Source organism: Bubalus kerabau, chromosome 2, assembly GCF_029407905.1.
Source record: "Bubalus kerabau isolate K-KA32 ecotype Philippines breed swamp buffalo chromosome 2, PCC_UOA_SB_1v2, whole genome shotgun sequence".
NCBI classification, from domain to species: domain Eukaryota; kingdom Metazoa; phylum Chordata; class Mammalia; order Artiodactyla; family Bovidae; genus Bubalus; species Bubalus kerabau.
In genome coordinates this window covers 39,787,248-39,807,998 of record NC_073625.1, presented here as the reverse complement: position 1 = coordinate 39,807,998, position 20,751 = coordinate 39,787,248, and the positions used below count along the sequence as shown (strand labels likewise).

The 20,751-nt window shown below is 45.9% G+C and overlaps 1 protein-coding gene and 1 long non-coding RNA gene across 18 annotated transcripts in view; both read left to right on the top strand.

The window, feature by feature from the left end:
• MCPH1 (microcephalin 1) overlaps window positions 1–20,751 on the top strand; it is a 229,870-nt gene that overhangs the window by 28,916 nt on the left and 180,203 nt on the right. For all 17 annotated transcript variants that reach the window (XM_055567551.1, XM_055567550.1, XM_055567566.1 and 14 more), the window contains exons 7-9: window positions 917–1,006; window positions 2,744–3,892; window positions 14,980–15,089. In XM_055567551.1, the coding sequence (XP_055423526.1) occupies window positions 917–1,006; window positions 2,744–3,892; window positions 14,980–15,089 (1,349 nt within the window). The remainder of the gene's footprint in view (window positions 1–916; window positions 1,007–2,743; window positions 3,893–14,979; window positions 15,090–20,751) is intronic.
• On the top strand, window positions 3,899–6,650 carry LOC129643254 (uncharacterized). Its single transcript, XR_008710192.1, has 2 exons — window positions 3,899–6,232; window positions 6,446–6,650. It is a non-coding gene; the product is annotated as an uncharacterized LOC129643254 (long non-coding RNA).

Genomic DNA, 20,751 nt, shown 5'->3' with positions numbered 1-20,751 from the left:
TGTATGTGGAGTAATTTGCCTTAGACTTTACTCCATTGCTTTGCAGTGTTAATTGTGCTGCATAACTGCCTCCAGCACAGTTTAAAACAACTGAAAATTTTGTCTCTGTGCTTACCTTCCTTATCTTGGTTTATTCTCATTTTATAATTGTTTTCTCAGAAAAGTATCCTTTATAGTCTCCTCAACAAAAAGTCTTTGTCTGTGTGACCAAGGTATCAATTTTGTTTCTGATCTGCATGGCCTTTGAAAATAACACCCATGGTCTTGCTTGTTAAGTCACTGGTCACCTGAAAGTCCCCTATGAAACCTCCAGGCTTTGTCAGCCTCTGCACGCTGCACATTTGGGGCTGGGTCTTTCTTTGCTGCTGCAGAGTCCTGTGCCTGACAGAACGCTCAGCAATATCCCTGGCTTCTGCCTGCTAGATGCCCGCAACACGCTCACGGTTCACCCCACCCAACCCGTGATGTCTAGCGGTGTCTGCTGGGCGCCCAGGCAACCCCTGGTTGAGAACCACTGCTTTGCTCACAGAGGCAGCTGTCTGTGATTATTGTGAAAAAAGGCCTTGACCATGGAGCAGTGAGACTGACTGAAACGCCCTCTTTGCCTCTGTTGAGCTTCTGCTTAGGTTCAAGGTGGCCATCTCGCCAGATCCCTTCCAAATTTTATTACCCTAGGGGTTCATGCCTTTTTTTAATGGAATGACTTGTATAAACTATATTTTAATGACTATTATCAGCAGTAGACTTGAGTAAGACGTAGTTTGTGTGCTCATTGTGCTGCTGAAGTCTAGAATGGGAAGTACCAGGAGTAAGTTGTGTGTGTCGTACAAGAGCGGAACAAGTGGGCCTGCTGTCGGCCTCATCTGCTCCCAGAGCTCAGAGCTGTGTTAATGAGGAGTTGTGATTGTGTTTTCAGCCTCCCAGATGATTGAACAGTCTGATGATAACACTGTGAACCTTCTGCGTGAAGCATCTTTGAACCTTTCACATGATACTTTGTGTTCAGGTAAAATTATTTTCTTTTCTGTGATATATTTAAGATTGGTAATATGATTTTCCTGTTTGAACGTTTTTCTAATGAGAAAAACAATTTAAAAACTAGAATTTGTGAATTTCACCCTGAAATTAAGTGTCGTAATTTATAAAAAATAGATGCTGTACTAAAATTAAGCCATGAGAAATTATATGATTTATAAGCATGCTTTTGGTTCCCCTGCTTTTTCTCCTAGATACTTGCTTTCTTGGTACAGAATCAACTGCTCATTTAAAAAAAAAATTGTACGTGAACCAATCTGCATGCAATTTAAACTATACAGTGAGCTTAAAGTACTGTATTTAAACCATACAGTGGTTTAAACTATACAGTGAGCTTTAAGTAGTGTGTTTAAAGCATACAGTGGTTTAAACTATGCAGTGAGCTTACGGTACTGAGAACCAACAGAGCCAAGAGAGAGTTGGTTCACACAGTGTGTAATGAACGTATGAACAAGTCAGGAAGTAGGTATAGATCACAAAAACTACAGGAGATAAAAAACAAAGAGGCTTTCTAATTAGAAGCAGTGTTGGAAAGAATTGGTAAAATTAGAGTTTTGTATTATGGACGTGGTTTTGTAAATGTGGAAGTCCTTATTTCACTCTAAATGATCATTTTTCATGGGTGTTGTCTTTCTGGTCATATTCCATTTCTTAAAACCATGTCACCAGCCCCCGTTAGGGCCATGTAAATAGCAGTGCTCCCTGGCAGGAATATATTCAAAAGTTGTAAACTGCTGCGGACTGTCTTCTGAAAGCCACCACAGTGACAATAACAAAGCACAACCAAGATACTAGGGTTAAACAGAGGCTTCGTTTTGTGCGTGGTTTAGTCTTTAATCTCTTTGTGTCAAAATTATTTGCCCATGTGTCTTGAATTATCCCCATCTTTTTTACTTCATGCCTGATGCACATTATTTCGTGTCAGTTGGAAACGAGTGACTACTGTAAACGGAATTTCCTTGTTTCCTTGTGGGATTGCTCACGTGTTTCTGTCTCATCCGATTCTCCTGTTAGCCCTGTGCTGTGGACGCTGTTGTCCCCATTCGGCCAGTGAGAACACCAGGCCATGGTGAAGGCAGACAGCTCGTGCGAGGGCCTGCCATCTGGCTGACCCAGGCTTCGACCAAGGCCATCTGCTTCAGAATCTATACTCCTAGGCCATGTCACACTGCTTGTCAGCCTTTTGAAAAGTGAGCTGAGCTTATTCAGCTGCTATTAATAGAACTAAATGTGTGCTGCGTTTCCAGCTGTGGACTTCAGGACACACAGCACCATCCACCTGCTGGGATTCCCCCTGTTCCCTGGGGGCTATCTCCATTCTTTGCCTCTAAGTAGAGCGTTAATGCTGTGGCTGGGTTAAGACCCTGCTGTCGCCTCAGATGTGGAGTCCATCGCACTGGAGCTTGGACGCGGCGGCCTCCCATCTAGAGTCCTGGCTTCCTCGAGGGTCCATGACTGGCTGTGGGTGCTCTTCCTGGAGCCAGGCACCCGGCGGGTGGATGTCCAGAGCACGTTCCCGCCTCCTGACCCCGTCCTGTCTGAAGTGTGGGGAGCCTGGCATTCCTGCTTGAGAATGCCGGCAGGAATGCAAAGGACCCTTCTGCACCAGGAGCTGCACTCAGGGAGCATCGTTGTATTGTTGTACTGACAAGTACTTCTGTACTAATTTAAACCCTTAAAAAGTGAATTCTTCATTAATGTTTTCCAGATGACTCTTTTGCTGGTGGTCTTCCCGTGTCTGCTGACGATTTCTGTGGAGGCTCTGCAAGTGGGACTCAGGAGAGGAAACTGTGCGAGTTCATCACTGAAAGGGGAAGTGATGTGTGTGCTGCGTCGCCGGTGTTGCAGACAGGCAGCGTTGGCCCCTTAGCAGCTCCCTGTCCCCTGGATCTCTTGACTCCTCGCAGATCCACCAGCAGTCCTCCCAAGGCAGAGACCCCCCAGCAGAGTGGGGCTGCGGGTGGGGTTGTCACCCCCATCTCGAAGCCATCGCAGCCAGTGGCCCAGGGGTCGTCTGACGGGAAGAGGCGTTTGTCTCCTGTGTCCTCTGCTACAAAAGGCCGTCCCAGAGGCTGTGCACAACACATGGGCTCCTCAGCCAAGAGAAAAAAGGCACCGGAGAACTCTTGTCCAGGCTTGGAGGAGAGACGGAAGAGGAGGCGGTCCCTCGGGCAGCGCCCTGCTCCCCGACTGCGGCTGTGGAAGGCGGAGAGCAGCCTGCGGTCTGTGCGGAGGCCCGCTGTCAAGAGTCTGGCCCTCGAGGAGTTCTCATACGATGATTACTTTTCTCCTGATAATCTCAAGGAGAGGGTCTCGGAGGGGCTTCTCGCGGAGCAGCTGCCCTCCAGACCCCCTGCGCTCCACTGCCAGAGGAGCCTTTCCAAGACCGAGAGGACCAGCCTCCTGGACAGGGCTGACCTCTCCCTCATTGGCAGAAGCCCCAGGCCCGCCGTCAGCACCTGCTCCACGGCGAAGCCTGCGCTCTCCGGGGCAGACGCGGAGCTGGGCAGCGGGACCTTGGGGGGCACGTCTGCTGCTGACAGGACCCTGGGCCCCTGTTCTTGGGCCGAGGCCCAGGGTGGGGGCGATGTCCGCCCAGCTGGGGGTGACGCTCCGCAAACTCCCAGCCAACTCATCCCCCAGAAGGGACCACGGGGAGACCGCAGCCCTCTGAAAGGAAGCAGGGAGGAGACGGAAGAATGGACTGACCCCCAGAGCACACAGAAAGAAGGCGCTCCTCCTGAAACGACGGAGTCCGCTGCAGCGCACAGTGAGGGTAAACCGAGCGCTGCAGGTGGCTGTGCTGAGGACAGACCTGCGGGGGCGAGGGGGGCCCCAGCCCACGGCAGCAGTGGAAGTATGTGAGCCCCTTTCACAGGTCTCTCCACTCAGAATGGGCAGCAGGACGTCCAGCTGCCACACGTAACACAGCTTTTTCATAAGCAAAATATTTCTTTTTTTCCCTTTTTAAAAAAACTTTGAAGAATGTATGTTTGATATTTACAATGGTAAATTCTTTATTCTTGAGGAGTAGACAGCTTACTGCCCTATGGAGTTTCTAGGTTCCTTGCTTAAGCCTGTTATGAATAGATTTCTCTAAGTCCTATAGGTGCTATCTTTTGTGAAGAATGGCCTTGAAAGGGTGTTTGTCCTGGTTTCACTGTAGCCTCTCACTGCAGCATCACTGAGCAAAGACGCACACTAGTGGAGAGCTTGTAAAATGATCTGTTTATAACAGGGAGGCTGTTTACTTTAAAAGGGAAATTAAGGCAGTGTAAATCGTGCATCTGTTTATAACAGTGAGGCTGTTTATTTTAGAAGGGAAATTATAGCAGTGTAAATCATGCATTTTGTCAAGAAAAGACATAAAAACATAAATGAAAGTAAGTTATCAATATTTTTGAAAAAACTACCTGGTGTTAGCTGTAGAGAAATATTTAATACTTTAAGCAAGTAGTTCATTGTAATAGACCTTTTTAGACTTTTATTTGCTTTAAGCATATATAATTTAAATAGATTTATTCCTATCTGTAATTAAAACCATGGTAGCAGACTATGTCGGAGAAGGCAATGGCACCCCACTCCAGTACTCTTGCCTGGAAAATCCCATGGACAGAGGAGCCTGGTAGGCTGCAGTCCTTGTTGTCGCTAAGAGTCGGACACGACTGAAGTGACTTAGCAGCAGCAGACTATGTCATTATAGCAAAAGTAACAACAATAGAACGGGAGAAATATCAATAACCTCAGATATGTAGATGACACCACCCTTATGGCAGAAAGTGAAGAGGAACTAAAAAACCCCTTGATGAAAGAGGAGAGTGAAAAAGTTGGCTTAAAGCCTAACATTCAGAAAACTAAGATTATGGCATCTGGTCTCATCACTTCATGGGAAATAGATGGGGAAACAGTGGAAACAGTGTCAGACTTTATTTTGGGGGGCTCCAAAATCACTGCAGGTGGTGATTGCAGCCATGAAATTAAAAGACGCTTACTCCTTGGAAGGAAAGTTATGACCAACCTAGATAGCATATCGAAAGCAGAGACATTACTTTGCCAACAAAGGTCCGTCTAGTCAAGGCTATGGTTTTTCCAGTGATCATGTATGAATGTGAGAGTTGGACGGTGAAGAAAGCTGAGTGCCGAAGAATTGATGCTTTTGAAGTGTGGTGTTGGAGAAGACTTGAGAGTCCCTTGGACTGCAAGGAGATCCAACCAGTCCATTCTAAAGGAGATCAGTCCTGGGTGTTCATTGGAAAGACTGATGCTAAAGCTGAAAGTCCAGTACTTTGGCCACCTCATGTGAAGAGTTGACTCATTGGAAAAGACCCTGATGCTGGGCGGGATTGGGGGCAGGAGGAGGAGGAGGCGACAGAGGATGAGATGGCTGGATGGCATCACCGACTCTGTGGACATGAGTTTGGGTGAACTCCGGGAGTTGGTGATGGACAGGGAGGCCTGGCATACTGCAATTCATGGGGTCACAAAGAGTTGGACACGACTGAGCGACTGAACTGAACAAGAATAGAAAACTTTTTGACTTTCTTATTGTATGGACAAATAGGTTTCAGCAGTCAAAAGCGAAAAATCATGAACTTAAATCATCTCCACCAAAGATTGGGTTAAAATTTCAGTGAAGCCAAGTTTATTCTTTATTATTTTGTTAAATCCTGAAATCATCTTAACCTTCATCTTTTTTTTCCCCCATCTTAAACGTTTTTAAAGTGGAGAAGTCATAGGGATTGAAATGGACATAGTTGTCTTGCGTATTTTTTCCTTGGGTTCAGACTCCTTAGAATCATCTCAGAGAATTTAGTCTGTGTATTATTATCATTTTTATATCTGAGCTTTCTCATTTATATAAAACTTTATTATATATTTATAAAATACATAAAACTTGACAACCTTTATATTCCTTTATGATTAGTATGTGCTTTCAAAATACTTATTTTAAAATGATGTCAGATCTAAAGTTAATAGAAAACAGTGGGTATACAGAGTTATAGTAATTAAGAAGTTCCTGTTCTTGAACCTTACATTCTCATTCTCGGTTTTCATTTCAGCTTTTGAATAATACTTAATGATGTGCAAACATAAATCAAGTAAAAATAAAAATCTGCTTTCAGGTAGTGTGAAGCATCTTACAGTCCCAACACTGTGAGCAGTGATCGCCCTCCACTGGGACTCACCCCATATCCAGGTCCCTGTGGGGTCATGGGGTGCGGGGAGGACCCTAGAATAGCTCCATCTGACTCAGAAATGGGTCAGATATTCTCAGTGTACTAATGTCAGGACATCTGGATGCCCCTTGTTTTATGTCACTTCAGTAGACAGGTCACTGAATTTAGGGCAGGAAAAGACCTAACTATCTGGTAACCTAACCCTATCCCTTTGTTTTGTTATGTAAAATCAGGACCCACCGATGTTTTAGGAGGTCCATAGTCAGCCCACCTGGCATTTCCCCTCTTTGGGAACCCAGCACAGGTAAATGCACTTCGCCTGCAGCCATCCTAGACGGTCGAGAGATGCTGAAACCGTGGAACAGCAAAGCCCAGTCTGTACAGCAAGCTGTGCCTCTCCAAATCCTGATTTTGAAATAAAAGTCATTTTTCAATTTATGCTTTCCGTTTACTTTTACTCATTGCTCTTGGTAGTATCTAAGATGTGCTGTAGAGCTTGTGAGAACAAGTTACTAAGAGACTCAAAAATAAATGTTAGTAGAAAAGTGCATGGAGGGAGAAACCTGATTTTTAAAAAAGTAACCTTTGAGGTCGTTGTCATTTGTTCAGTCAGTCCTGTCTGACTCTCCATGACCCCATGGACTGCAGCACACCAGGTTTCCCTGTCCTTCACTATTTCTCAGAGGTTGTTGCTCAACCTCGGGTCCATCAAGTCGGTGATGCCATCCAACCATCTCATCCTCTCTTGCCCGCTCCTCCTGCTCTCAGTCTTTCCCAGCATCAGGGTCTTTTCCAGTGAGTCGGCTCTTTGCATCAGGTGGCCAAAGGATTGGAGCTTTAGCATCAGTCCTTCCAGTGATTATTTAGGACTGATTTCCTTTAGGATTGACTGGTTTGATCTCCTTGCTCTCCAAGGGATTCTCACGAGTTTTCTCCAGCAACACAATTTGAAAGCATCAGTTCTTCAGCTCTCAGCCTTCTTTAGGGTTCAACTCTCACATCCATACATGACTACTGGAAGAACATAGCTTTGACTAGATGGACTTTTGTTGGCAAAGTGTTGTCTCTGCTTTTTAATACACCGTTTAGATTGGTTATAGCTTTTCTTCCAAGGAGCAAGCATCTTTTAATTTCAGTCGCCATTTGCAGTGATTTTTGAGCCCAAGGAAATAAAGTCTTTCACTGTTTACATTGTTTCCCCGTCTATTTGTCACGAAGTGATGTGACCAGATGCCATGATCTTAGTTTTTTGAATGTTGAGTTTTAAGCCAGCTTTTTCACTGTCCTCTTTCACCTTCATCAAGAGGCTCTTTAGTTCCTCTTTGCTTTCTGCTGTTAGGGTGGTGTCATCTGCATATCTCAGGTTATTGATATTTCTCCCGGCAGTCCCGATCCAGCGTGTGATTCATCCAGCCCAATGATGTACTCTGCATATAAGTTAAATAAGCAGGGTGACAATATACGGCCTTGACGTACTCCTTTCCCAATTTGGAACCAGTCTGTCTTTCCATGTCTGGGTCTAACTTGCTTCTTGACTTGCATACAGGTTTCTCAGGAGGCAGGTAACGTGGTCTGATAGTCCCATCTCCTTAAGAAATTTCCAGTTGTGATCCACACAGTCAAAGGCTTTGGCGTAGTCAGTAAAGCAGATGTTTTTCTGGAGTTCTCCTTTTTTTTTTCTGTAATCCAACAGATGTTGGCATTTTGATCTCTGATTCCTCTGCCTTCTCTAAATCCAGCTTGCACATCTGGGAAGTTCTCAATTCATGTACTGTTAAAGTCTAGCTTGAAGGATTTAGAGCATTACCTTGCTAGCATGTGAGATGAGCACAATTGTGTGGTAGTTTGAACATTCTTTGGCATTGCTCTTTGGGACTAGAATGAAAACTGACCTTTTCCAGTCGTGTGACCACTGCTGAGTTTTCCAAATTTGCTGGCATGTTGAGTGCAACTCTCTAATAGCATCATCTGTTAGGATTTGAAATAGCTCAGCTGGAATTCCATCATCTCCACTAGCTTGTTCATAGTAATGCTTCCTATGGCCCACTTGACTTTGCGGTCCTTGATGTCTGACTCTAGGTGAGTGAGCACACCATTGTGGTTATCTGGGCCCATAAGACCTTTTTTGTTCGGTTCTTTGTATTCTTGCCACTTCTTAGTATCTTCTGTTTCTGTTAGGTCCATACCAATTCTATCCTTCCATCTTTGCATGAAAGGTTCCCTATTAACCAGTAGTTTTTTCTTTCTAAACTTTATTTTCTAGTTTCATAAACGAGACAAGCACATGCTCAGTGTAAGACAAATCGCTAAAAAGAGTAAAACCGTCCTGACCTCGCCTCCTGTTGGTTCATTTAGCAGCTATTTCCATGCAGCTGTTGTGTCCCATGGTCCCCTCTGATTCCCAGGGAGACGGGAGAGAAGTGGGCAGTGACTCCTGTCTTCCCCCACCCCACACATGCAGAGGCCGTGTCCTAATGAGGAGGATGGGCAGCACAGGAATGTCAGCGTCACGTCAGGTAGCGAGAAGCATGAGTAGAAGTGTGCTGGTTAGAGAAGGCAGCCAGGGAGGGCTTCTCGGAGGCGGTGACCTCGGCCCTCAGGCCTGGGCACAGGAGAAGAGGTACCTTCAGCCTGTGGAAATGGCAAATGCGAATGTCCTGAGGTCGAAAATGCTCGCAGGAGCCCCAGTGAGTCCACCGCAGCAGCAGCTACTCTCTGGGCTGAGAGCGACTGGGAGGAAGTGCTGTCAGGCAGGGGAAGCCTGGGGTGCTTTGCTTTTGTTCCCAGGTGTGACGAGAAGCCAGTTGTGGTTGATGTTTTGGATGTAACCCCAGGTGCTCGTGCACAGGCCGTGGCCAGTGTCTGCTAGAGACAGGCTGCCAGCAGTGGTGCGTTTCCTTCCGGACGTTCCGTGGAGTGTGTGCACAAGTGCCTTAAGTTCAGGACACGTTAGGGGGCTTTACTGCACGCATAGGACTATGGTGTCCTGGTGTCTTAACATCGTTTTTTGTTTTTGAAACATGTCAGTCATTTCCGTATTGGTGTCAATGGAGCAGCAGAACTGCCTCATCTTTAAATGTCTAAAATATTTTAGTCTAAAATATTTTAGTCTAAAATATTTTAAACTTTGTGGATCAGGAGGCAAAATCAAGGTATGTAGGTATAGTGAGAAAACCATTTTCACGAATTTTTTATTGACGAAACTCACAAGTTCAGTAAAGTCTTTTGTAATACAATTCTAATGAGGATAAAATTCTCCTATTGGGGAGGGATAACTTAATAGCGGTTCAGATAGAGAGCTCTTGTCACCAAAATTGATGTTAATGTTTCCTAATGCTGCCACGTAGTAAGATTTTAGGGATTTCAGTGAAGGCCGTTTCACACGGATGGGGACTGCCAGATCCTGCTACCAGTCCCTGAGCAGATGTCTTCCTGGAGCACGTGCTTGCGTAGGAAAGATCTCTGGGATCCCCCGAGAGTGTCCCCTGCGTGTTCTTTGTAGCAGGCTATCCGAGTGCAGAGGAAGCGCCTCGGTTTTGTAGTCACTTGGGTTTTGAGTAAATGTGTGCTTTGCCCTTTCCTCAAGGTCTATAAGTCGTTGCTGGAACTGTAGGTGGCTTGTGGGAAATAGATTATGTTAAATTTCCATGAGAATTGAGATCCCAGGGTTTTAACTTCTGGCACTGCAGGACAGGAAGTGTATAAAGCTGCTTGTTGTTACTTAATGTGTGGAAATGGCTCTCGCTCCCCCTCCCTGCTTGGGACTTCTGACCACAGCTCTTCAGGCAACCACCTGAGTGGGTCTTCATGGTCAAGCAGATAAATCCGACTCCCCCTGAACTACTGCACAGCCAGGCCATTGCTGGTTCCTTGCTAACAAAGGTCGCTGAAGGGCTTCCTTCCATTGGTGCCACCTGGCTGTGGGCAAGAGCAGAAGGAGATCCTTCCCAGGCCCACACCCTCCCCCCGTCCCTTGGTCTGATCGAGGCTTGTCTGTGGGTGATGGAGTTGCGTGTCAGCACAGAGACATGCCTTATCTAAACTGTTCGGCCCTGTCCAGTTATTAGGTTCTCCTTTTTCATAAATAACAGTCGGCGGAAAAGGTTGATGAAGGCTTCTTAGCACATTTCTATAACACGAGCTCCGTCTACCAGCTCTTGTTGAAGGCAAGTCTTCAGACACACAGATAATTTATTAAACATTTTGGCACGCAAATGGGGGACTCTACACAGATCAGATCAGCGTGCTGAAGTCTCAGGCGTCCTTTAAGTTAACTGTGGTGGTGGTGATGGTGGTTTAGTCACTAAGTTGAGTCCGACTTGCGACCCCATGGACTGTTGCACCGCAGGCTCCTCTGTCTGCTCCTGATCTGAAAGCTTTACAAGAGGCAGACAGGATTCTCAGGGCTCCTTTCTGGATACTGGTCAACATCAGGCTGCTAGAAAGTCCTCAGCCCTATGGTTTCTCATACAGCCATTTGGGACCAAGTCTTGGATATGACCCCCAGGTTCCAGCTTTGGCACCTGCCCTATTCATACAGGGGTAGGAGGGTCCCGTGATGTTTTAGCCCATCCCTGAATTTAACTGAGAGATATTCCTGGCATCCTTTACTCTTGACTGATAAGCTGGTGATATCACCAGTTACAGCTCATTTCTTTAATCCATTTTGCCAGTTACCAAAACATTTAGTGTTTGGGGGGAGGGTTTTCAGGAGTTGTCTCCAAGGTGTCATGTTTAGCCTGAGTGCTTCCCCATACCCTTTCCTCTGGAACCTGCCAGAGGAGGTAAGCGGTCCTGGCAGCTCGATGTAGGTTACTCAACTTTAGCAGGAAGGCTGACTACAAGGAAGGTGTTAGAACCTGTTGATTATTTGACTTCATTTCCTAATTAATCATATGTGTACTCTCTGCACCTGCTGTGTTCAACGCGTGAGCACTAGCAGGGTAACGATGTGAAGCTCTCTCCCTTTCCTTCAAGCTTAGATGTGCAGGGAACATGTGAGGTTAATCTACATACGAGGATCAGAGAATTCAAAAGATGGAGAGGTGACTCCCAATGGGAGAGGTTATATGGTATTAAAACTGATCTGCATGTTTAAAATCCATGTTTTAATTATCTGTACAATGATTATAAAGGAAATGATGCCACATCATCTTTTGAAGATTTTGATTAGATTTTTGGCTTTCTTGGTTAACAAAATGAACTTGATGTTTTGGCAGCTGTGTGTGTGTGTATGTGTGTGTGTGTGTGAATTGTCAGCTGAGTCTTGCTTGCATAGAACCTGCGAACTTGCACATATCCCAAATCCCAGTAGTATATATAGAAAGGACTTTCTTCCCACAGTCTCAAAATTGTGCATTCTACATCGCTCCTAAGTAATTCATTATTCAGATTTTAGGAGCTTAGAAGAAATTTCCCATTGGGACAGTGTTAAAATGTCATGGTATATGCCTTTGTCATTGAAATTATAGACTCTTAAATCAGCCCTCTCTAACCTTTTTGGTCTTTGATCTTGCAGAATGTGTTGTTCAGGTAAATAGTAATTGCTTAAATATATTATTAACAGTAGTGTTATTAGTCTTAATTCTGTGTCTTGGCAGTAGGAAAGTGGGGTGTGCAGGAGGATGGATGTGGAGAGTAAGAGTTGTTTTGTGTTGCTCTGCCCTGGGCAGGACCTTGCCATGGACCACGTATCTCTGAAGAAATTTAATGTTTCTTCTTAACCATGTGTTATGCTGTCTGCCCGTGGTTCTGACCCAGAGAGATCACCCCTCAGTATTGAAATAGTTCTTAATCCCGCTTATCTCTGCTAGGGGAGGGGAGGTAGTGATTCACTGATGCCCTCTGAGAGGCAGCTGGGGTCACTTATCTTGATGTATCAGTACTTGATGATATTGATATCCCAGACATTTTTAATTGGCGAAAGTTCAGGCAGCATAACTGAATGATAAACATTCTGGGGCTATGAATTTTTTCCCTTTGTATTTGGTCTTTTCTTCCCTTTGAAACGGAGGCCGTGAATCACTTGTGTAATGAAGAATGCACATGAGGAGAGAAGAGAGTCTAGGATTTATGACTTTGGTCCTGGGTGGTTGATAACGCTCATCGTACGGGGGTGTGCCGGAGGAACAGCAGATACAGAGTGGACGTGGAGGCCAGCCGAAGGTTCCCGGAGGCATTCACGGCAGATGGCCACTAGGTGCTGGGGTTATCAAGCCACATCTCAGCTGGGAGGTCTCCGTAAGAGGCATCAAATTAGGAACTTCAGTGATGGATGGCTTTCTGAGCTGTGGTGAAATCACCTTTGAGGTGATGACAGCCCACTCGAGGAGCAGACAGCAAGGGTCGCCAGGGGGTGGGGGAGCCAGGACGCTGGGGGTCGGCGTCTGCTCACTGAACTGCGGCAAGGAGTGGGATCGACCTGTTCTCTCCTTTCTTGGCCCTTTGAGCTACTTGCAGTTCACTGATGACATCCTTAAAGAAGACAGGAGTCAATGACTGTAGCTTTTTGTGAACTGATATTTTAACATAACCACATAAATCATTTGCTGATACCAGTCTGTGACTGCGTGATGGTGAAAGCATGTCATTAGCAATGTTTGTCTTAGGTGTTAAGTGACAATGCGTATTCTGGACCTTTATGTCTATGAAACACTTTATTGTTATTTAGTCACTAAGTCATACCTGACTCTGTGACCCCAGGGACTGTAGCCCGCCAGGCTCCTCTGTCCATAGGATTCTCCAGGCAAGAATACTAGAGTGGGTTGCCATTTCTTTCTCCAGGGGACCTTCCCGACCCAGGGGTTGAACCCGTCTCCTGCATAGGCAGGCAGAATTGTTTACCACCGAGCCACCTGGGAAGCCCACAGAATGCTTTACGACCTGTTTTCCTGTTCTCAGCTAGAACTGAGGCAAAATGAATAAAAGTAAGAAACTTGGCATAGCCAGATCTTAGCACACGCTACTGTGTACAGAATACCCTCTCACATGGCTGATAACCCATTCACACCAAGTAAGGTGTCTAGCTGCTGAAACCTTCACCAGGGTTGGGCAGTCACCTGGGGCTGGAAAAGGACTAGGGGAACAGGGCAGAAATCCAAGACTGCTGGGGGCGTGGTGGGATCCACACGTGACTGGTTTGAGCCTCCGAAGGAGTCCAGTATTAGGGTCTGTAGGTGGTTTAGAACCTGACCTTAGAGCGTCTAGGGGGCCCAAGTTGCAAATGACTAGTTTGAATTCAACAAAATGCTTAACCATTGTTGTTCTGCATTTTGTCGTCACTGAGCTAAACCCTCAGTTTTGAAGGAAGAGTTGAACATTTCCAGTCAGACCCACCAAACTTCATTATATCTGTTTTGTCAGAGTGTCCTATTTTATTGGAAGTACTTGCACGGCAGTCACTCTCATGTTACATGACTTTTAATTCCCGATGGCTCTTAAATCCTCTAACCCTTACGTTGTGTTCATTTCTGTCTGTCTACATTGTTGCAAGCTCCCTAAGAAAGAAGAAAGAGTCACTCACTCAGTGGTGTCTGAGCCTTTGCGACCCCATGGACTGTAGCCTACCAGGCTCCTCCGTCCATGGGATTTTCCAGGCAAGAGCACTGGAGTGGGCTGCCATTGCCTTCTAAGGATGGGGCAATATCTGTGTGTCCAAACATCTTCAGTGGGCAGCTCCTGACTGTAGATACCTTGTTGACAAGCATGTTGGCATCCAGGGGCGATGGCATTTCAGGTAGGCGGTGGCTGGGCCCCGATTGTTGCCCAAGGCTGCCGTGTGCCCTTCATGTCAGAGTGTGCACTACCCTACTGAAACTGTACGTTGTGGCTGGTCTGCTGAGTGCCTCAGAGTGCAGGTAAAGTCACACAGCAGGCAGGCTCTGGGGCAGAGAGAGTGAAATCAAGGAGCATGATCCGAAGCTGCAGCTGTAGGTGAATCAGTTACATAGCTCACACTCCACTTTTGGTTACTTAGCACTTCTACACCATTTAGCATCTGACGAAGCCTCATTTGACATGATGAATATGTCACTTTTTGGCTTGTGTGTCTTCAGGACAAGAGTTTGGTCTGAGGTGTAAGCTTGTGGGGCGTAAAATCACCATCTCTAATTTATATAGATTGTAACCTGAAACTTTGTACCAAAGGCTGTTTTCTAGAGTAACTCAGACTTGCCCCAGAGCTAAGATTTATTTCCTCTAATACAGAACTGCCTTCTCGGAGAAGCTGGTTTTTGATCATTAGATCAAAACTGAAGAACCGGAGTTTGAATAATACATAAAGTTTAGGCATCTTTTTTTTTTTTTTAATTGTTTATTTGACTGTGCAGGGTCTCAGTTGTGGCATGAGAACGCTTAGTTGCAGCACGTGGGATCCAGTTGCCTGCGAGGGGTGGTGCACGGGCCCCCCATTCTGGGAGCTGGGCGTCTTAGCCACCAGACCAGCAGGGGAGCCCCTGTGGGCGTCACGGTGCTCATCAGGCCATCAGTTGGACAAGCGGGGTTCTGTGGAACTAGTGCATTGTCATGCGACAGGCATGGTTGTTTCTGACCCTTGAGTTGTGAATTCTTGGGATATGGGAGCATAATCAGTGGAATGTTATAACTAGACCTCAAAGAGCAAGCCATACGCAATGTTTATTGTCAAAGACTATACTTTCTTGTTGCCAGAATAAGTGAATTAATTAAAAAAAATTTATTCGGCTTAAGTTGCATTAGTATTTCAGGCCACGTAAACTTGTAGCTAATCTTCAATCCGCTTGGGTTTTAGGTGTGAAAAGTGGACCAACAAGGCACAGTGTTGTGGCCAGCTCACGGAAAGGCTGCCAGGACCTCCTCAGACTGCGGGAGGAATCCAGGAAGAAGGGGAGAGGCCAGAAGGTCAGTGTGTGCAAACATTGTCTTAAACTTGCCGCTGCTGCCGTGCCGTGATGTTCTGCCCTGGGTTAATGCCACATAAACTACTCTGTCCAGCTTGCGTTTGATTTTTTTAAAAATTAATTATGGGTGGATGTTGGGAAACTGACAATAAAACCAAGAGCATTGCTTACATTCAGGACAGAGTTACTACTGGGGGAGCCAACCTCCTTGCGCCCTTTGCCAGGGCATTTCTCGCTTGTAAAAATGCCACCAGCTTCGCTCGAGCAGAGAGCGTTGGCCGAGCCAGCAATTGTTGTTCTATAATCTGAGTAGTAAACAGCCACTAGGTAGGAGGTGAAGAACCCGGCCATCTGGGATTTGTGAGCTGCTCACGGCCTGACCCGAAGCCGTTGGAGGGAACAGTTTTGCTGCTGAGACTCAGGTCTTCCGAGGCTGCAGCCTGGGAACCTGCTCGCGCGCGCGCTCGCTCTCTCTCTCTCCTCTCTCCTCTCTCTCTCTCTCCCCCTGCCCCCTCCCCACTGTCTCAGAGCAGTACTGAGTTCTGAGGCCCACACGCTGAGGCTCACATGGGCCGCTCCAGGAGGACTTTACACTTGTTGATCCTTCAACATCTGCTCTCACGGCTGAGCTCTTGAATTAGCCCTTTGTTATCCTGTGCCACGTTTTTATGAGGCCAAGAAACTATAATAGAGTGAAACCCGAAATCCAAGTGACACGACAGCTGCAGCGATAAACATACAGTGATCAGGAAGGAGCCAGTTTTTAGGGGGAGCCACAGATTCTCAGGGAAAGAAAGTGTCAAGCCCCCCGACATGTGTGAAGCCCCCTGGGCCACTGGCTCCCATGTCATGACTGGTGACCGCCCTGAGCCTGGCGCAGCTTGCAGACCTGCCTGGCCCGGCCACCCTGTCCTGGTGCCCTGTGGTGAGCTGGTGGCCCGTGACCACGTCCAGGATGGGTTTCCGTGCCCTGGTCTTCTTCCTCAGTGCGGCATGGCCACTAGCCTTTCCTTTGGAAAAACTAGGGCCAGAGCCGGGCCAGCACTCACTCCTCTGATACTTGTTATGTGCACACTCTGTCCTGCCCTGCTTCTTCCCATGGGTCCCATCCGCCCTGAAGGGGACTGGCCCCTGCTGGTTCCACGGGAAAGAATCTCCTGGAGGGCCTCCCCACCTCCCGTATTCCTAGTCCATCTCTCACCCCTCTTACCCTTTGGGAACCATGTTTTATGTTCATGAGTCTGTGTGTTGTAAATAAATTCATTTGCATCATATTTTAGATTCTACAGATAAGTGATATACTATGGTATTTGTCTTTTTCTGTCTGACTTACTTCACTCAGTATGATTATCTCCAGGTCCGTCCGTGCTCCTGCAAAACAGCATTATTTCATTCTTTTTTATGGCTGAGTATTATATTTACATACACACACTCACACCACACAACCTCTTTATTTATTCAGTCTCTGGGTTGGGAAGATCCTGGAGGAGAAAATGGCATCCAGTATTCTTGCCGGAAGAATTCCTGGACAGAGGAGCCTGACAGGCTACAGTCCATGGGGTCACCAAGAGTTGGACAGGACGGAGCGACTAGGCGCAGCACATTATATACACATACACGCACACACACCATACAACCGCTTTATCCGTTCATCTGTCAGTAGACATGCAGATTGCTTCCACGTCCTGGCTGCTGCAAACAGCACTGCAGTGAACACTGGGGTGTGTGTATCTTTGCACACTAGAGTTTTCTCTGAACGTATGCCCAGAAGCGGTTACTTTACGTTTAGTTTTTGAGGACCCTCCATGCTGTTCTCCATCGTGGCTGCGCCAGTTTACCTTCCCACCAGCAGTGTGGGAGGGTTCCCTTTTCTCCACACCGTCTCCAGCATTTATTGTTTCTAGACTTCTTGATGATGGGCATTCTGCCAGGTGTGAGGTGATAACTCCTTGTGGTTTTGATTTGCATTTCTCTAGTAATGAGTGATGTTGAGTCTCTCTTCGTGTGCCTCTTGGCCACCTGGATGTCTTCTCTGGAGACATGTCTGTTTGTGGCAGGACTCTCGGGTTCTGCCTGAGACCTTCTGAGTTGGTGTTTCCTGTGAAAGCCCCCATCCAGTACAGTCTCCCGCCTCAGGAAGGAACCTGGCTTCCAGTGCAGACGGTTTACCTTGTCTTCCTCAGGGCAGAGGACACAACCCGGATTTCCAGTCTTCCACAGACCTTTGTCCTGATCCGTTACTCTTGTCTTCATTCACTGCACAGCCTTTTCTTTAATGAATCAAGCGCTCATCATGCCTGAGGGCGGTGGCCCCCTGCTTTGTCCCATCTCAGGGATCTGAAGTTGTTGGGGTACCTGACTCACACCCTTAGACATCCTGATGTCTTTAATATGAGGTGCATCTTGGGCACTAGAATTCTTAGATTCCTCCTAAGCTAATTCTAATATGAAACAGAGTTTGGAACCACTGTTATGCCTTAGGGACTATGTCTGGTGTCTGGTATAGTTCAAACAAGCAATTTATCTTGGAAGAAGTTCTGTTTGTTTCTGAACTCTTCTCATATAAACTGATTTTATTCTTTAGACTTTTAAGAAAACAAGAACAAAAACAAAATCCTGATTTTATTTGCTTAATGGCTAAGTATTTTAGAAGTGTGAATTTAGGTAGCAATATAGAGATGAATGGTCATGGTTTATCACTGTACAGGTTAAAACTGAGAGCAATAACAACGTTTTTAAAATTCAATTTAAAAATTTAAAGATACAATTTCCTGGCAGTTTTTGAGATCTTTGAATATGAGCGTGGGGAGGAGTGTTTATATTGGTATCTTATGTGATAGCAAGTCAGCAAAAGCACTTGAGTTTAGTTGCCTGGGGTTAAAAGCTTACTATGGAGTGAGACAAGAGTTGTAGTGGTGAATTAAATACAGGTCTCAGATCTGTGACTTAACCAATGAAATGTTAGTCTTAAGGGTTATGCTAGTATCCAGTCATGTCTGTTTTCCCCCACCAAAACTGAGGTCTTACCTGCTTGTTTTCATTCCTTATCAGATTTCAAGACAACCCGGTGTTAAACTGAAATTTCAGACTTTTTAACATAGTCATGTTTTTATGTATAAATATATATTTAAGGTATTAGATTCCATCAAGTGCAACAATTGTTTTCAGTTTAAAAAAAAAAAAATCTTGCAACTGGATTTAATGTTAAATAAAGCAGTTTTCCTCGTAGCTCAGTTGGTAAAGAGTCTGTCTGCAATGCAGGAGACCCGAGTTCCATTCCTGGATTAGGAAGATCCCCTGGAGAAGGAAATGGCAACCCACTCCAGTATTCTTGCCTGGAGAATCCCATGGACAGAAGAGCCTGGCGGGCTACAGTCCATGGGGTCACAAGAGTTGGACATGACTTTGTGACTAAACCACAAAGCAGCTTTACAGGAAATATCTTTCATCTGCTAATGCCTCTACTGGAACAGAGAATTCTCATGTGTAGAATATAGGATCGTATTTTTGTGTTTCCACATGAGAGCTAGCATCCATACTGTTTCTGTAGTTATGAAAATGGTTTAAAACACATGTGTCTCAGGACCCTGATGATCTTTTTTAATCTTAAACTTGAGGTAACACCTGCAGGTAAGGTGATGTCCTTTCTGGGCAGCCCTGCAGCAGAGCAAGCCTGTGAGGCTGTGAATCCTGAGTTCTGTACGGTATAACAGGGTGGAAATCAGGGAGCCTGTGGGTATGGGTCCCGCCTGGTTAGGGGAGTAGCCTGGAGAGGATGTGATGCATCCCGCAGTTTGGGCGGATGCCTCTCATCCTCGGTTGCTTCTGTTGTCAGCCTGCTCTGGGGTCACAGACTTGCGGTCTTCCCTCTGCTTTGGAGAATTCTCATTTCTCTTTCTTTTACTTCTGGGGATCTACTCCATGTGTTACCTGAGCCTTCTGTGTCCCATGCCTCATGATTTTTCTGTATTTGCATATATCTTTCCTTTCTCATCTCCTCATTTCGCCCTGGGTATCTTCTCTTTTACCCTCCCCCTATAGACGTCTGTGTTTATAGTTGTTGTCAGTCACTAAGTCGTGTCCGACTCTTTGCGACCCCATGGACTGCAGCATGCCAGGTTTCCCTGTTCTTTCTGTGTCTCCTGGAGCTTGCTCAAACTCATGTCCATTGAGTCATGATGCCATCCAACAATCTCATCCTCTTTCACCCCGTTCTCCTGCCATCAGTCTTTCCTAGCATCAGGGTCTTTTCCAGTTGGCTCTTTGCATCAGGTGACCAGAGTATTGAACCTACAGTATCAGTCCTTCCAATGAATATTCAGGATTGATTTCCTTTAGGATTGACTGGTTTGATCTCCTTTCAGGAGTCTTCTCCAACATCACAGTTCGAAATCATTAATTCTTTGATGCTCAGTCTTTAGGGTTCAGCTTTCACATTTGCCAACAAAGGTCCGTCTAGTCAAAGCTGTGGTTTTTCTACGAGTCATGTATGGATGTGAAAGTGAAAGTCTCTCAGTCGTTTCTGACTCTTTGCAACCTCATGGACTGGGAATTCTCCAGGCCAGAATACTGGAATGTGTAGCCTTTCCCTTCTCCAGGGGATCTTCCCAACCCATGGATCAAACCCAGGTCTCCACATTGCAGGCAGATTCTTTACCAGCTGAGCCACATAGAAAGCATGGATGTGAGAGTTGGACTATAAAGAAAGCTGAGCGCTGAAGAACTGATGCTTTTGAACTGTGTTGTTGGAGAAGACTCTTTAGAGTGCCTTGGACTGCAAGGAGATCCAATCAGTCCATCCTAAAGGAGATCAGTCCTGAATATTCATTGGAAGAACTGATGCTGAAGTTGAAACTCCAATACTTTGACCTCCTGATGCAAGGAACTGACTTACTTGAAAAGACCCTGATCCTGGGAAAGATTAAAGGAGGGAGGAGAAGGGGATGACAGAGGATGAGATGGTTGGATGGCATCACCGACTCAATGGACATGAGTTTGAATAGCTCCGGGAGTTGGTGATGAACAGGGAAGCCTGGTGTGCTGCAGTCCATGGGGTTGCAAAGAGTTGGAACTGAACTCACATTTGTACATGACTAGTGGAAGAACCATAGCTTTCACTAGATGGACCTTTGCTGGCAAAGTGATATCTTTGCTTTTTAATACACTGTCTAGATTTGTCATAATTTTTCTTCCAAGGAGCATGCATCTTTTAATTTCATGGCTGCAGTCACTATTCACAGTGATTTTGGAACCCAAGAAAATATACTCTGTCACTGCTTCCATTGTTTCCCATCTCTTTGCCATGAAGTGATGAGACCAGATGCCATGATCTTGGTTTTTTGAATGTTGAGATTTAAGCCAGCTGTTTTACTCTCCTCCTTCACCCTCACCAAGAGGCTTTCTAGTTCCTCTTCACTTTTGCAATAGGGTAGTGTCATCTGTATGTCTGAGGTTATTGATATTTCTCCCGGCAATCTTGATTCCAGCTTGTGCTTCTGGCAGCCCAGCGTTTCTCATGATGTACTCTGCATAGAAGTTAAATAAGCAGGGTGACAATATACAGCCTTGACGTACTCCTTTTCCTATTTGGAACCAATTCTAACTGTTGCTCCTTGACCCGCATACAGTTTTGTCAGGAGACAGGTCAAGTGGTCTGGTATTCC